Source organism: Podarcis tiliguerta, assembly GCF_965153285.1.
Source record: "Podarcis tiliguerta genome assembly, chromosome: 18".
In the NCBI taxonomy this organism is placed as follows: Eukaryota; Metazoa; Chordata; class Lepidosauria; order Squamata; family Lacertidae; genus Podarcis; species Podarcis tiliguerta.
In genome coordinates this window covers 1922851-1938544 of record NC_139551.1, presented here as the reverse complement: position 1 = coordinate 1938544, position 15694 = coordinate 1922851, and the positions used below count along the sequence as shown (strand labels likewise).

The 15694-nt window shown below is 50.1% G+C and overlaps 1 protein-coding gene across 4 annotated transcripts in view; it reads left to right on the top strand.

The window, feature by feature from the left end:
* The window catches only part of ATP8B3 (ATPase phospholipid transporting 8B3), a 50311-nt gene extending 37324 nt beyond the window's left edge, over positions 1-12987 (top strand). For all 4 annotated transcript variants that reach the window (XM_083421385.1, XM_083421386.1, XM_083421384.1 and 1 more), the window contains exons 21-28: positions 409-550; positions 1896-2166; positions 3425-3648; positions 5323-5406; positions 5905-6144; positions 7976-8114; positions 10005-10135; positions 11421-12987. In XM_083421385.1, coding sequence (XP_083277511.1) covers positions 409-550; positions 1896-2166; positions 3425-3648; positions 5323-5406; positions 5905-6144; positions 7976-8114; positions 10005-10135; positions 11421-11678 — 1489 coding nt within the window. In that variant the 3' untranslated portion in view covers positions 11679-12987. The remainder of the gene's footprint in view (positions 1-408; positions 551-1895; positions 2167-3424; positions 3649-5322; positions 5407-5904; positions 6145-7975; positions 8115-10004; positions 10136-11420) is intronic.
* Positions 12988-15694: the final 2707 nt, after the last annotated feature.

The following is a 15694-nucleotide window of genomic DNA, read 5'->3' as shown; positions in this document are numbered from 1 at the left end:
GTGTTGGTGCTGACCTTGAAAGCCCTAAACGGCCCAGTATCCCTGAAGGAGCGTCTCCATCTCCATTGTCCAGCCCGGACACAGAGGTCCATCTCCCAAGGTCCTTCTGGCGGTTCCCTCGCTGTGAGAAGTGAGGTTACAGGGAACCAGGCAGAGGGCCTTCTCGGTAGTGGTACCCGCCCTGTGGAACACCCTGCCACCAGATGTCAAAGAGAACAACAACTACCAAACTTTTAGAAGACATCTGAAGGCAGCCCTGTTTAGGGAAGCTTTTAATGTTTAATAGGTTGTTGTATTTTAGTGTTTTGCTGGAAGTCGCCCAGAGTTGCTGGGGAAACCCAGCCAGATGGGAGGGGTATAAATAACAAATTATTATTTTTATTATTACTAATCAGACTTGTTTTGCAGCGAGATTCTGGAGCCAAGCTGGTACAGCAACAGCAGCTTAGCTAGTAGTGGAGAAGGGCTCTGCAAAGAAAAGTCATTCCTATCTTTTCCGGCCTCCCTGCCACACGGCAAAAAAGCATTGGTGGTCACAGGAGACTTCCTGGTAAGAGATATATTTTTGCTGGACCCCTCTTCCTTCCTTCCCAGGCTTAAATTCTAGAAATGGAAAGTATTTTTGCAGCCCATTCCATCTCCCCCCCATATCCTCCAGGCAGTTTAGCCTCTTTCAAAGCAGACACACTGAGCCAGTGCTTCTTTTTAGCCAGCGTAGTTTTGACACCTGGTTTTTCATTAAATGATATTTTAAGCATTTTTTTTAAGTTCCTCTTGAATGTTCCTCCAAAATTGTTTGATATGCACACACTTCCACTACATATGATACATGGTTCCTATCCATGGAACCATGGTAGGATGAGACCCTACCTGCCTGTGGACTGTCTTGCCAGAGTTATCTCCCGCTTGGACTACTGCAATGCGCTCTATGTGGGGCTACCTTTGAGGGTGACCTGGAAACTGCAATTAATCCAGAATGCGGCAGCTAGACTGCGAGTGGCTGCCGGGACCACATAACACCGGTCCTGAGAGATCTGCATTGGCTCCCAGTATGTTTCCGAGCACAATTCAAAGTGTTGGTGCTGACCTTGAAAGCCCTAAACGGCCTTAGTCCTGTATACCTGAAGCAGCCACCCCCATCGTTCAGCCCGGACACTTAGGTCCAGCGCCAAGGGCCTTCTGGCGGTTCCCTCATTGCGAGAAGTGAGGTTACAGGGAACCAGACAGAGGGCCTTTTTGGTAGTAGAGTCTGCCCTGTGGAACACCCTCCCTTCAGATGTGAAGGAAATAAGCAGCTATCCTATCTTTAAAAGACATCTGAAGGCAGCCCTGTTTAGGGAAGTTTTTAATATTTAATGCTGTGCTATTTTTAACATTTGATTGGGAGCCACCCAGAGTGGCTGGGGAAACTCAGCCAGATGGGCGGGTTATAAATAATAAATTACTATTATAATATATTATTATTAAGCATTTTTTAAAGTTCCTTTTGAACGGCCCTCCAAAATTGTTTGATATGCACACACTCCCACCACATGTGAGACATGGTTCCTATCCCAAGTGGCAATTCATCTGCGACAGGAACCGAGAATTGGTGGTGGTCTCTTAACAAATACAGTGGTACCTCAGGTTAAGTACTTAATTCGTTCCGGAGGTCCGTTCTTAACCTGAAACTGTTCTTAACCTGAAGCACCACTTTAGCTAATGGGGCCTCCTGCTGCTGCCGTGCAGCCGCCGCATGATTTCTGTTCTCATCCTGAAGCAGAGTTCTTAACCTGAAGCACTATTTCTGGGTTAGCGGAGTCTGTAACCTGAAGCGTATGTAACCTGAAGCGTATGTAACCTGAGGTACCACTGTAAAGACCATCCGATTGGGTGTCTCCTCATTTTCTTCCCAGGATAAAATCTTCCACACGGAGGGATCGACCACGGAGGAGCAGAAGCTGAGCTGGCGCCAGCGCTTAGGCTGCTGCCGCGACAGAGCCAAGAAGGACCAGGAGAACGCGATGGAAAAAGCCTTTGTGGAACTGGCCACCACCTGCCAGGCTGTCATCTGCTGCAGGGTGACTCCCAAGCAGAAAGCCCTCATCGTCCAGATGGTCAAGCGCCACAAGAAAGCCATCTCCTTGGCCATTGGAGATGGGGCCAACGACGTCAACATGATTAAAAGTGAGGCATGTTCCCAGGGGCCCGAGAAGACTTGAGCTTCTAGGCCAGGCATCCCCAAACTTGGCCCTCCAGATGTTTTGGGACTACAAAGCCACATCCGACATCATGAGGAGGTGGGGTTGTGGGCTTCATGCCGCCAACGTGGGCGAAGAGGCTGGTTTCCAGCCCCCACGCGATCAGGGGAATCCTCGGGCCGTGTCATCCCCTGAGCCAGCCAATCGGTCTGGTAGGAATTTTTTCCACTTGGCAAATTGGCACGGGCCATTTGGTTTTTCGCCTAGGTAAAGGTAAAGGGACCCCTGACCATTAGGTCCAGTCGTGGCCGACTCTGGGGTTGCGGCACTCATCTTGCTTTATTGGCCGAGGGAGCCGGCATACAGCTTCCGGGTCATGTGGCCAGCAGGACTAAGCCACTTCTGGCGAACCAGAGCAGCGCACGGAAACGCCGTTTACCTTCCCGCCGGAGCGGTACCTATTGATCTACTTGCACTTTGACGTGCTAGGTTGGCAGGAGCAGGGACCGAGCAACGGGAGCTCACCCCGTCATTGCGGGGATTCGAACCGCCGACCTTCTGATTAGCAAGTCCTAGGCTCTGTGGTTTAACCCACAGTGCCACCCGCGTCCCTACCTCGTAGCAAATCGTCACAACTCCTTTGGTTTTGGCGGTTAGGCATTGGTAGGGGTATTGTTATGTAGATGTGTTGGGGGGGAGCAGCGCCATCACCTCCCCCCTATACTGAAGGGTAGTCCAGTAAAGGATTCCGGGGGGCGTTGCCTCGTCAGAAAGCCTATGGAGGTCCGGGCCTAAAGCGCGCCCCCGAGCGGTGACCCCGGGGGAGTACCTAGTTGATGTGCATCAGCAGGGCTCCCCCTGCTGGTGTTAACCCTTCTCGGTCTTTATGCAAGCAGGCTGAAGCCGGATAGGCTGATAGGACCAATGCCGAAGCCAATACCGCTCTTACCTGTTACCAATAAAGTGGTGGCCAATTTTAGCCCATTAACCTAATACAATGTTGTCACGTGTCTTCATTTCCATTGGGCGAGAGGCGGGAACTCGCCACGCAACTCCCATCATCCCTAGCTAACAGGACCAGTGGTCAGGGACGATGGGAATCGTCATTCCAAAACATCTGGAGGGCCGAGTTTGGGGGTGCCTGTTCTAGGTCTTCAGCTGCTATGCAGGAATCTCTGCTAAAGCAGCCATGACAAACCATGGTGAAAACCACTGAGCTTATCGATCGCCTTTTTTCTCTCCAGCTGCCGACATTGGAGTCGGGATCAGCGGGCAGGAAGGGATGCAGGCTGTTCAGTGCAGCGATTATGCCCTGGCTCAGTTCCGCTACCTGGAGCGACTCCTCTTTGTCCACGGCCGGTGGTCCTACCTTCGGATCTGCAAGTTCCTCCGCTACTTCTTCTACAAGACCTTCGCCGGCATGATGGTGCAGATCTGGTTTGCTTTCTACACTGGCTTCACAGCGCAGGTAAGAAGGGATAGGGCCCTAGGGGCTCATCTAGCATCCTCATCTCACACTGGCCCATCAGATACCTGGAGGATGACCTCAGGCTCCGACATAGCTGTCAACTGTCCCTTATTTGGCGGGAAAGTCCCTTATCCCAGCGCTGTGTCCCGCTGCTGTCCCTTATTGATGATGTCCCTTAAATTTCCCGGGTTTCAAAGGAAGCAGCTCCTCTCCCTCCCTCACTGCTGGCCAGGGAGGAGGGAGGCTCCAACTGTGTTGCTTGGCTGCGTTGCTCACCCAATAAGGAGTCTAAGAACGACTGGGGGGTGGAGCTTGCATTCCTTGTGCCGATCAAATCGGCCGCGTTGCCTGGGGACTCGCCTTTGCTCAGCACTTCCCAGCGGAGAGGTGACGGTGGTTTTCCTTGCTGCATCCCCTTTGCCGGGTTGCTGCGCTGTGGGAACCACCGCTTGAGGCTTCGTTTGGCTGCTGGCTGGGTTTTCTGCCTTTGGCTCGGAGGGGCTCAGAAGTTGAACATACCTGTGCCCGGAAAATCCCTTATTTTGGAGGCTGCTGGTCCCATATTTTCAAAACTGTAAGTTGACAGCTATGGGCTCCGAACACAAGAGTTATCTCCTGTGCACTCTTTCAGCTTCCAGCAAGTGGTGTGTTATTGCCTCTGACTGCAGAGGCAGAGCATAGCCAACTTGATGAATAACCATTGATAGACTTCTCCACCTCCACAAATTTGTTTAATCCTAAAATTTAAACACAAATTTGTTTAATCCTATTTAAGCTATCTAAGTTGGCAGTCATCGCTGCCTCTTGTGGCAGTGAGTTCCATAGTTTAAACTATGCACTCCATGTGAATTTCCAGGGGTCTCCCCCCTGCCCTCTCCCTGTAGTTCGTACCCTTTCATTCTGCCGTTTTGTTCACTTCCGAGGTGATATGGTACTGTGCATGACGACCTGTGAGACGGAAGATCCTGGGTTCGAGTCCTGTGTTTTCGTTTTGTTTTATTCTTTAACTGTTGCCCCTGCTCGTGGCAAAACCAGCAGCAACTATGGGGCATAAATAATAATAAGATGGTGATGATGATTGATAACCATTCCCCCCCCGCCCAGCTGCACAACTCAAGCACTATTCGAGGACATCATGGGAGGGAAATTGTGCCTGATTCATAAATGGTGGCGCAATGTGATGTTCTCTTTTTCCAGCTGTGTGCTTATGTGTGTGAAAGAGGGGAGGGAGGGAATGAGAGAGAAGCAGAGATGGGGAGAGAGAAAAGGTAAATTGATAAGGTAGCGTGTTCTCCATAAAACGCATATACCTTTTAAGCCAGTGGTCAGGAATGATGGGAGTTGTAGTCTGACAACACCTGGAGGGTCACCGATGTCCCTCATCCTTGCTATGAGAAGGTCTCATTCCCTACTGCATTCAAGAGATGAAAGGCTGCCTCTGTTCAGAAGAGATATTCATTCCTGAACGAAGGGATGCCTCTTCTTGGTTCAGGGGTGGTGAACATTGGTGAACCTCCAAGTGTCACTGGACCATAGGTCCCAGCAGCTGGCATGGGCTGGATGATAGGAGTTGTAGTACGACGACATAGGGAGGGTCATAGGATCCTAACACCGGTTGCAAGTTATGTGAAGGAAGCCCATCTAATCCTCTCTGGTTTTGCTCTTCCATCTCAGCCTCTGCTGGAGGGCTGGTTCCTTGCCCTCTACAATGTCTTCTACACTTCGTACCCCGTGTTGTGCATGGGCTTGTTTGAACAGGTAAGTCCGCCGTTTCCGTAGATGCGTTTGCTACCCACACCCACTCATCCCACTCTCCTCCATTACACAAGGAAAGCTCTGCCCTTGGACAAGTCCAAAGGGGGTGGTCCATACAATTCTGCATCCTGTTTCCATGGCGACCAACCGGATCCCTGTGGCATGAAACCACCAGCCCTATCCCAAACAGTGACCACCCCCAGCAATTGGCGTTCAGAGACATCATGCCGCTGATCCCACAGGGAGTGTTCAGAGACCAGGGCAATGTAATAACAATAACAATAACAATAATTTATTATTTATACCCCACCCATCTGGCTGGGTTTCCCCAGCCACTCTGGGCAGCTCCCAACAGAATATGAAAAACACAAAACAACACCAAACATTAAAAACTGCCTTCAGATGTCTTCTAGGGTTTAGGCTGCCCCTCCCCAAAACTCATAACAATATCAACAATAAAAATAATCGACCCCTCTCTCTTTCTCTCCTCCTTCCATTCAGGACGTGAGTGCCAAGAAAAGTTTGCAATTCCCCGAGCTCTACAAGGCAGGTCAGAAAGACCGCTTTTTCAATTTCCGAATCTTCTGCCTTTGCTTCATCCATGGGTCCTTCGTCTCCTTGGCTAACTTCTTCATCACTCTGTGGGCCATGGGAGACCATTCGGGCACCCACGTGGTTGGCGACTACCAGTCCTTTGCTATGGTGATAGCAACCGCCGCAATACTCACCGTCATTGTCGAGGTGAGTTTGGGGTGGGTGGGTGGTGCCCGTGGGTGTGTTTGTGCGTGTTGGATGTGATTGGTGATTTAAATCGTGACTTAAATCAAATCCACCCTGGTGCAGAGCAACGTGGCTGCAGATTTGTCAAAGCAGTTTGCTTCACTGACCTTTCTGTATCTCCCCTTGGAAATGTGGAGTGATGGGAACTTATGGTCATATGTGATGGGGTTGTCCATTAGTTACCGTATTTTTCGCCCCATAGGACGCACCGGCCCATAGGACGCACCAAGTTTTTTTGGGGTGAAATAAAGAAAAAAAATTATTCCCCCCCCCCAGGCGCATGTGGGGCCGGCAGCGGGGAGAAGCGCTCTTCTCCCCGCCGCCCGCCTTCAGACCAGGTCCGGGGACAGGAGGAAGACGCGCTGCGCCTCCCCGCTGTCCCCAGAGCTTGCGGGGCCGGCAGTGGGGAGAAGCACTCTTCTCCCCGCTGCCCACCTTCAGACCAGGTCCGGGCACAGTGGGAAGACACGCTGCGCCTCCCAGCTGTCCCCGGAGCTTGCGGGGCTGGCGGCAGGGTCTCCCAGCCGCCAAACCACTTCGGGAGACAGCGGGATGGCGGCGTTCCGCTTCCCTCTGTCCCCCGACCTTGCGGGGCTGGCGCTGAGGCTCTCCTGAAGCCTGGAGAGCGAGAGGGGTTGGTGCGCACCGACCCCTCTCGCTCTCCAGGCTTCAGCGAAAGCCTGCATTCGCCCCATAGGACGCACACACATTTCCCCTTCATTTTTGGAGGGGGAAAAGTGCGTCCTATAGGGCGAAAAATACGGTAATAAAGTCTGGAAACAGATTGGTATAGAAATATTGGGAATTGTGGGTAGGAAGGTGGAAATATCTGAATTAATGGTTCTTATTACCCTGAGTAGCACTGATCATAGCTGTCAACTTTTCCCTTTTCTTGCGAGGAATCCTATTCGGAATAAGGGAATTTCCCTGCAAAAAAGGGAAACGGTGACAGCTATGACTGAGTTAGAAACAAAAGAGGAATGTAAATGGGTAAAATTGATGGTAATTGCAGCCAGACACATTATAGTGAGTAACTGGAAAAATCCAGAAGAGCTAGGGGTGAAAAATAGAAAAATATTATAATCTTAGAATATCTAACTGTGAAGATACACAAAATGAAAGGGTTTAAGGTCAGTGAGAAAGGAGGAGGAATGGTTTGAGAAGATACTGAATTATTTGGGGAGGTTTGAACAATCTGGGAGAATGTTAAAACCTAAAACCCTGTGGAGGGAGGAGTGTTAAGGTATATAGAATTGTACGTATGCTTGATTTGAATATGTTATTATTTATTATGTATACCCAATGTAGGGATGCGGGTGGCGCTGTGGGTTAAACCACAGAGTCTAGGATTTGCCAATCAGAAGGTTGGCGGTTTGAATCCCCGCAATGACGGGGTGAGCTCCCGTTGCTCGGTCCCTGCTCCTGCCAACCTAGCAGTTCGAAAGCACATCAAAGTGCAAGTAGATAAATAGGTACCGCTCCGGTGGGAAGATAAACGGCGTTTCCATGCGCTGCTCTGCTTCGCCAGAAGCGGCTTAGTCCTGCTGGCCGCATGACCTGGAAGCTGTACGCCGGCTCCCTCGGCCAGTAAAGCGAGATGAGCGCCGCAACCCCAGAGTCGTCCACGATGGGACCTAATGGTCAGGGGTCCCTTTACCTTACCTTTATACCCAATGTATCAGCCGCCTGGCGGGTTTCACTGTTTGTGTTTTGGCTGTTGGTAAAATAATAATAATAATAATAATAATAATAATAATAATAATAATAATAAATTCTGTATCTCCCCTGGCAGAGCATGATGGAGGTCAAATTTTGGACCGTCCTGACTGTGCTGGCTATTGTCGTCAGCATCGGTTTCTACTGCCTTTTCTCCTATATAACTCAAAGCTTTCAAGCCTTCAAGACGTCCCCTGTCGCTTTCCAGTTTCCAGGTAACGACTCCCGGAACTCTGCCGGAACTTCCACAACACTCAAACGGCAGATGCATTGTGGGACGGGAGGAAGCAGGGAGGTATTGGTGGGGCAGATTTATGTGGGCCATGCTGCCTGCCCTGCAGGGAGGGCCAGTGCCCATTGGGACTGATGGGGCAGGAACCAGGGAGCCCAAGCAGTAGGTGGAGTCAGGGCCAAACAGAGCTCTGCGTTGGGCAAAAGATTCCTGCATTGAAGAGAGTTGGACCAGATCTAACCAACTTGGAGGGTGGCGCTGTGGTCTAAACCACAGAGCCTAGGGCTTGCCGATCAGAAGGTCGGTGGTTCGAATCCCCGCAATAACGGGGTGAGCTCCCGTTGCTCGGTCCCTGCTCCTGCCAACCTAGCAGTCCGAAAGCACGTCAAAGTGCAAGTAGATAAATAGGTACCGCTCCGGCGGGAAGGTAAACGGCGTTTCCGTGCGCTGCTCTGGTTCGCCAGAAGCGGCTTAGTCCTGCTGGCCACATGACCCAGAAGCTGTACGCTGGCTCCCTCGGCCAGTAAAGCAAGATGAGCGCCGCAACCCCAGAGTCGGCCACGACTGGACCTAACGGTCAGGGGTCCCTTTACCCTTTTACCCCATTTGGAATACAGTGTCCAATTCGTGGCACCACAATTTCGGAAGGGTGTTGACAAGCTAGAGTGTGTGCAGAGGAGGGCAGCCAAGATGATTAAGGGTCTAGAACATGGGTAGGTAGGCAAACTGAGGCCCAGAGGCCGGATCTGGCCCAATCGCCTTCTCAATCCAGCCCACGGACGGTCCGGGAATCAGCGAGTTTTTACATGAGTAGAATGTGTGCTTTTATTTAAAATGCATCTCTGGGTTATTTGTGGGGCCTGCCTGGTGTTTTTACATGAGTAGAATATGTGCTTTTATTTAAAATGCATCTCTGGGTTATCTGCGGGGCATAGGAATTCATTCATTCCCCCCCCAAAAAAATATAGTCCGGCCCCCCACAAGGTCTGAGGGACAGTGGACCGACCCCCTGTTGAAAAAGTTTGCTGACCCCTGGTCTAGAAACCAAGCCTGATGAGGAACTGTTGAACAGTTCAAAAGGAGTCCGTTCCACTGTCAAACAGCTCTTCGCACCATAAAGTTCTTCCTGACATTGAGCTGTAATCTCCTTTGTTATCACTTGAAGCCATGGGTTCGAGTGCTACCCTCCAGAGCAGGAGAAAACAACCTTGCTCCATCCTCCATGTGGCAGCCCTTGAGATATTTGAAGATGGCTGTCATATCTCCTCTCAGTCTCCGCTTTCCAAGGCTAAATATACCCAGCTCCTTCGACTGTACCTCATCAGGCTTGGTTTCCATTTTGGCTGCCCTCTTTGGCGAAAGGTTCTTGCATTGCAAGGAATTTGGCTACATGATCCTCACGGTCCCTCCCAACTCTACAGTCCTATGACCCCATGATTCCTCTGCGCACATTCGACCTTATCAAAAGCTTTCTTAAATTGTGTTATGCAGAACTGGACATGGTATTCCAGATGTGGTCTGACCAAGGCAGAATAGAGTGGGACTATGACTTCCCTTGATCTGTTGATGCAACCTAGAATAGTATCACCTATTTTTTGCTGCTGCATCACACTGTTAAGCTTGTGGGTTTACTAAAACCCCTGGATCCCTTTCATGTGTACCCCTAAGTATGGATGGCAGCAAGGATTCTAGCCTGCATATATGTATAAATTCAATTTCTAGGAGATATTTTTAAAGGCCCATTTGAGTTTCCTTTGCAATTGGCATTTTGTGTGTGCTGGGTAGACACACTCTCCTCAGCTGCCTTGCCACCTGACATATGAAGACCCCTCAGATGTTCCTGAGCTGACTGGTTCACTCTTTTCTCTTCCAGCTGCCACCAAGAACGCGCTGACAGACCCACTGTCGCTCTTTGTGGTCCTGCTCTGCGTTGTGGTGAACACGATCCCCTCCCTCACCTTCCGTTTTGTGCGGAGTTTCGCGGGACCCACAACCATGTCGGAGGTGAGTGTTGTTTGGCAATCTCCCCAGAGTTTGGGTGCTGAAGGGCAGCACCAAAGCGTTGAGCCCTTAGATGGAATCCTTTGGCGCAATCTGTTGGGAAGACGGGTTCAATGGCCTTCAAGAAAATCAACACAAAACGATGTGCCAATGGTATCTAAGTTCAGCGTAATTCTTTAGAACGTATCAAAGTGTTCCAGCTGGAAGTGTGAAAAATATGAAGGGACATTTTATCATGTTTGGTGGACTTGTAAAAAAAAAAAGCCAAGAAATATCAGATACATCAATGCGGAAGATTTTAAAGCCTAACATTAATTTGAAGCCAGGCCTTTTCCTGCCTAGGAATAATGGACACACAATTAGAAAAAGACTGTGGAATATTATTTCAAGACGCGACCACAGCGGCGAGACTTTCCTCTGCGCAAAGATGGAAAGATTCTTTATGAACCACGATGGTTGTTAAAATTATTGGACTTAGCGGAGATGGCAAAACTGACATGTTTAATCGGAGAAAAATCATGGTCGATATTTACTAAGGATTGGAAACTCCTTATAGACTTTTTGTGTGGAAAAGAAAACGAACTTATGATACGTGGGTTTGAGGATTGAGGAAAATATCAGTATTGAGAAGTTAGAATTACAGCCGTACCTTGGTCTTCAAACAGCTTCGTTCTCGAACGTTTTGGTTCCCGAATGCCACAAACCCGGAAGTGACTGTTCCGGTTTGCAAACTATTTTCGTAAGCTAAATATCCGACGGGGAGTTTCCTGCAGCCGCTCAGAAGCCGAATGTTTGGTTTCCGAACGTTTTGGAAGTCGAACGGACTTCTGGAACGGATTCCGTTCGACTTCCAAGGTATATCATGGGAGAAATATAAGTAGCACAGTCATACCTCGGGTTGAATACGCTTTGAGTTGAGCGCATTTGAGTTGCGCTCTGCAGCAACCCGGAAGTAATGGAGCGCGTTACTTCCGGGTTTCGCCACTTGCAGACGCTCAAAATGACGTCACCCGCATGCGCAGAAGTGGTGAAAAGCGACGTGTGTGTGCACAGACGTGCCGTCGCTGGTTACGTTTGCTTCTAGATGCGAACGGGGCTCCGGAACGGATCCCATTCGTATCTAGAGGTACCACTGTATATATTAAGAAAAGAACACGATGGAAGGATGCTCTAGGAGTCAACAAATACGGGAGGTTTGCTCCGATGGTCGATTAAAGGAATTTGCCAAATGTGGAAATGTAATAAAAAGGTTATGCAAGAAAGATAACGCTTTCTGATTTCTTTTCAGGTGCTGCAAGCCCGGGACATGCAGGAGAAGAAAAAGGCGGTGGAACTGACCTCTCACATCCGAAGGAACTCGCACCTGAGACGTTCTAGCTATGCTTTCTCTCATAAAGAAGGTTATGCAGACCTCATCTCCAGAGGTGCTAGTCTACGATGCAAGGGCCCCCGAGTCCGCAGCCAGCTGAACGGCTTTGGCAGCTGCCCCCAATACACCCCCTCTGCAGATGGTGCCTCTGAAAAGAAGGAGTTCCATCTCTGTTGACCAGGAGAAGAACAAGGCTTTGGTGTGTGTGTGTGTTTGTGTGTGTGTGTGTGTGTGTACCAGTAGCCATAGGGACCAGTGTCGGATAATCTCCATCCCCTTGGCGTCCCAAGAGGGCTCCCGAGACCGGAAGCGCAGTCCACAGGAGATCGTGGCTCTGAGTTCGAATCCCAGCACGCCAGACGTTTCCTCGCGCGGAAACCGCCGCCGTTCTCGCACGGGTGCCGGCAGACGTTGGACGGTGACTCTGCTGTGCTCTCGCACCGTAACTGTGGTGCGAAAGAAGACATCGATGTTGCAAATACCCTCTGAAACTTTATTCAGAAAGCATTCCAATCGACAACCACCGGTGCCTGATTCTTAGGGTTGTTTTTTTAATTCAGAGGCACCAAATTCAGAGGCGCCGGCAGAAAGGCGAGCCCTCAAGGGGGGGATTTTCCCCATTCACTTCTGAGCACAGGAGTCAACTTCTAGGGACCAATGGATATTTGCCCCCCTCAAAAAAAAAATGTCGAGGACGCTGGGCCCTGCAAAGTCGACGTGCATTCAAATGTGTGCGCACCTCATCATGTGATTGATTATTCAGGGAGGGGCTTGCCTGCCCCCCAATATTTTATTCAAGTTGGCCCCCCTGTTTCTGAGCGTCCTTCCAGGGGATACATACCAGCAGTGGCCGGAACTAGAGGCAAATGGACAGAGCCTCAAATGTAAACTTTAACCTTCGTCCCGTAGGCCGGTTTCTGCAAGCCCTCGCACACCCCTCTCTACCCTCTATCCAAAAGTATTGTACAGTTGGAAGGGACACCCCAGAGGGCATCTAGACCAACCCCTTGCAAATGCAAGAATCGCAGGAATTATGTTTGTGCCAAAAACACCTCTTTAGAACACGAGCATGGACTCTTGAACCCGGCACCCTGTTTTCGACAATGACCAACTCCAAGTGTTTTTCTGGGAATCGCATGGCCAGGGCTCCAAAGCTAACACACAGCTGCCATCGCTGGCCGGTAGACTGCCTCTGAATTTAGAGGTTCAGCCCAGCTGTCGTTCCTAACCCAATAAGAGCCCTGACGGATCCGACCCGAGTTCTGTCTAATCCAGCGCTCGGCTCCAAACTGTCGGGTGTCTGGGAGAAGCTCGCAAACGGACCGCAAAGGCCACTAGCCTCCCCAAGTTGCTGGACCTCATCATCTACTGCCCGGAGGTAGACTGCCCCTATAGCTGGGTGTTATATGTTTGGTAGCTTTCAATAGGTACCTGGCTGTGCTTGAAGGTATTTTTAAGCACCGCGTCATAATTTCCCGGGGGATCTTTTCCTCTGCAACATTGTTTTCAATCACTTTCCCCCCCCTCAACTTTCTTGCTGCAAGAAAAACAGGAGGTGCCTTTTTAAAAAAAATATAAATAAAGAACATTTCCCTTTTTTTAAAAAAAGAACAGTTTATTTAGTGAAGGAAAGCCGGCTCCAGCAGTAACCCGCTTGGCAAAGCTCCACAAAGGTGGGTTTTGTTTTGTTTTTTTAAAAAAATCTTATTATTATTCTCTTAAATGAAATCAGGGTTTCATTGCTGCTGCATTACGGCGAGAGCCCCTAGAGGGCGCCCAAGCGACGCAACTGGTCTTGGCTGTTGCACACAAGACTGCCCTCTGCTGGACGGATGCAGTACTGATACAGAGCGAAATCTCCCAAGACTGTAGCAGTTTGGCTGACTGGTTATGGGATGGAAGGGGGGGGGAGCTTCACAGCAGAATCTCTGACGCACAAGGGCTTCAACTCCAGACAGAGGTTCTGTCCAGAGGCATCGTTACTCCCTCCCCTCCTTTTTTTTTTTTTTTTGCACTCTCCAGCACTTTGAAATAAAACTGATTTTGGGAAAGGAAAACAAAACAATTCTGGCTGGTTCTTGGGGCTGCGCGCCACAGATCTGTCGTCCGCAGGAAGTGTGTTCTGGAGGGGGTTCCTGGGCAGCGAGAAGAATTCCTCCTCTGGCAGTGATTGAAAGGGCACACCAGACACCACAAATGACCGTCTAGAGGGGCTGGGAGCTGGGGGCACTGTTATACGGTGGTTCCGCTCCTTTCTCCTGGGCCGTGTCCAGAAAGTGGTGGTGGGGGATGAGTCTTCAGACCCCTGGGCTCTCACTTGTGGGGTGCCTCAGGGTTCCGTCCTCTCCCCCATGCTTTTTAATATCTATATGAAGCCGCTGGGGAGATCATCAGGGGGTTTGGGCTGGGTGTTCATCAGTATGCAGCTGATACCCAGCTCTACCTCTCCTTTAAATCAGGACCAGTGAAGGCGGTGAAGGTCCTGTGTGAGTGTCTGGAGGCGGTTGGAGGATTGATGGCAGCCAACAGATTGAGGCTGAATCCTGACAAGACAGAAGGACTGTTTTGGGGGGACAAGGGGCGGGCGGGTGTGGAGGACTCCGTGGTCCTGAATGGGGCAACTGGGCCCCTGAAGGACCAGGTGTGCAGCCTGGGAGTCATTTTGGACTCACAGCTGTCCATGGAGGCGCAGGTTAACTCTGTGTCCAGGGCAGCTCCATCTGGTATGCAGGCTAAGACCCTACCTGCCCACGGACTGTCTGTCCAGAGTGGTGCATGCTCTAGTTATCTCTCACTTGGACTACTGCAATGCGCTCTGTGTGGGGCTACCTTTGAAGGTGACCCGGAAACTGCAATTAATCCAGAATACGGCAGCTAGACGGGGGGCTGGGAGCGGCCGCTGGGACCACATAACACCGGTCCTGAGAGATTTGCATTGGTGCCCAGTACGTTTCTGAGCACAATTCAAAGTGTTGGTGCTGACCTTTAAAGCCCTAAACGGCCCAGTAACCCTGAAGGAGCATCTCCACCTCCATCATCCAGCCCGGACACTGAGGTCCATCTCCCGAGGGCCTTCTGGCGGTTCCCTCATTGCGAGAAGTGAAGCTACAGGGAACCAGGCAGAGGGCCTTCTCGGTAGTGGCGCCCTCCCTGTGAAACGCCCTCCCATCAGCTGTCAAAGAGATAAACAACTACCTGACATTCAGAAGACATCTGAAGGCAGCCCTGTTTAGGGAAGTTTTTAATATGTAATGCTGTATTGTTTTTAATACTTGATTGGGAGCCGCCCAGAGTGGCTGGGGAAACTCAGCCAGATGGGCGGAGTATAAATAATAAATTATTATTATTATTATTATTATTATTATTATTATTATTATTATCTTAGATATAAGACTCACATCACGAATCTACGGATAGGGGAGAGTGGGGCAGCTGCCATTGGTGGCTGGTGTTCATTGGACATTGATGGGCTGGGAGGCAGGGAGCCAGACAGCAGGTGGCGCTAGAGCTAATGGAAATTGGCACCACAGGCTGCTAGCTTGGTCCCCATCCTCCTCCTTCCTTCTGTTGAGGCCTGCAAAGGCAAAACTTAGACTAAGGAGGAAGATTGTGTCAGGGCTGACCCTGGACTGCTTGCCGGTAGGGAGGAAGGCAGGCAGCAGCAGCTGTCAGGCAAAGGTTGCTGGGGCCGGGCCCAGTTTGCCCTCATAGATTGATTATCCATTGTTTTCTGCTTTCATTAAATGGATCGCTGGTCTCGATAGATAGCAAAATTAATCTCAGACTGCTCAAACCCACAGCGCCACCCGTGTCCCTCAAACTGCTGTTTTAGGGGTTGTTTTTTAAAAGTCTGGAACGGATTAATCCATTTTGCATTGCTTTCCATGAGAAAGTGCGCCTTGGTTTTGGAACGCTTTGGTTTCGGAACAGAATTTCCGGAACGGATTTAGTTTGAGAACCAAGGGACCACTGTAGTGACCTCCCCCCATGAATAAACAAATAATATGTGCCAGCAATAAATAAGCAAACCAACCAGCAATTTCCTCCCAATTAATTCGTCTTTCTACACACTCCATCGCAAAATTCAGAGCAGTGCAAATTTCAAAGGCGGCTGCTGTATTTTGGTTTGCAAAGGGTGAACAGAGCAGTTTCTGATTAAAAGGGAAATGAGGTAGAGAAATAGAGTTTCTGCC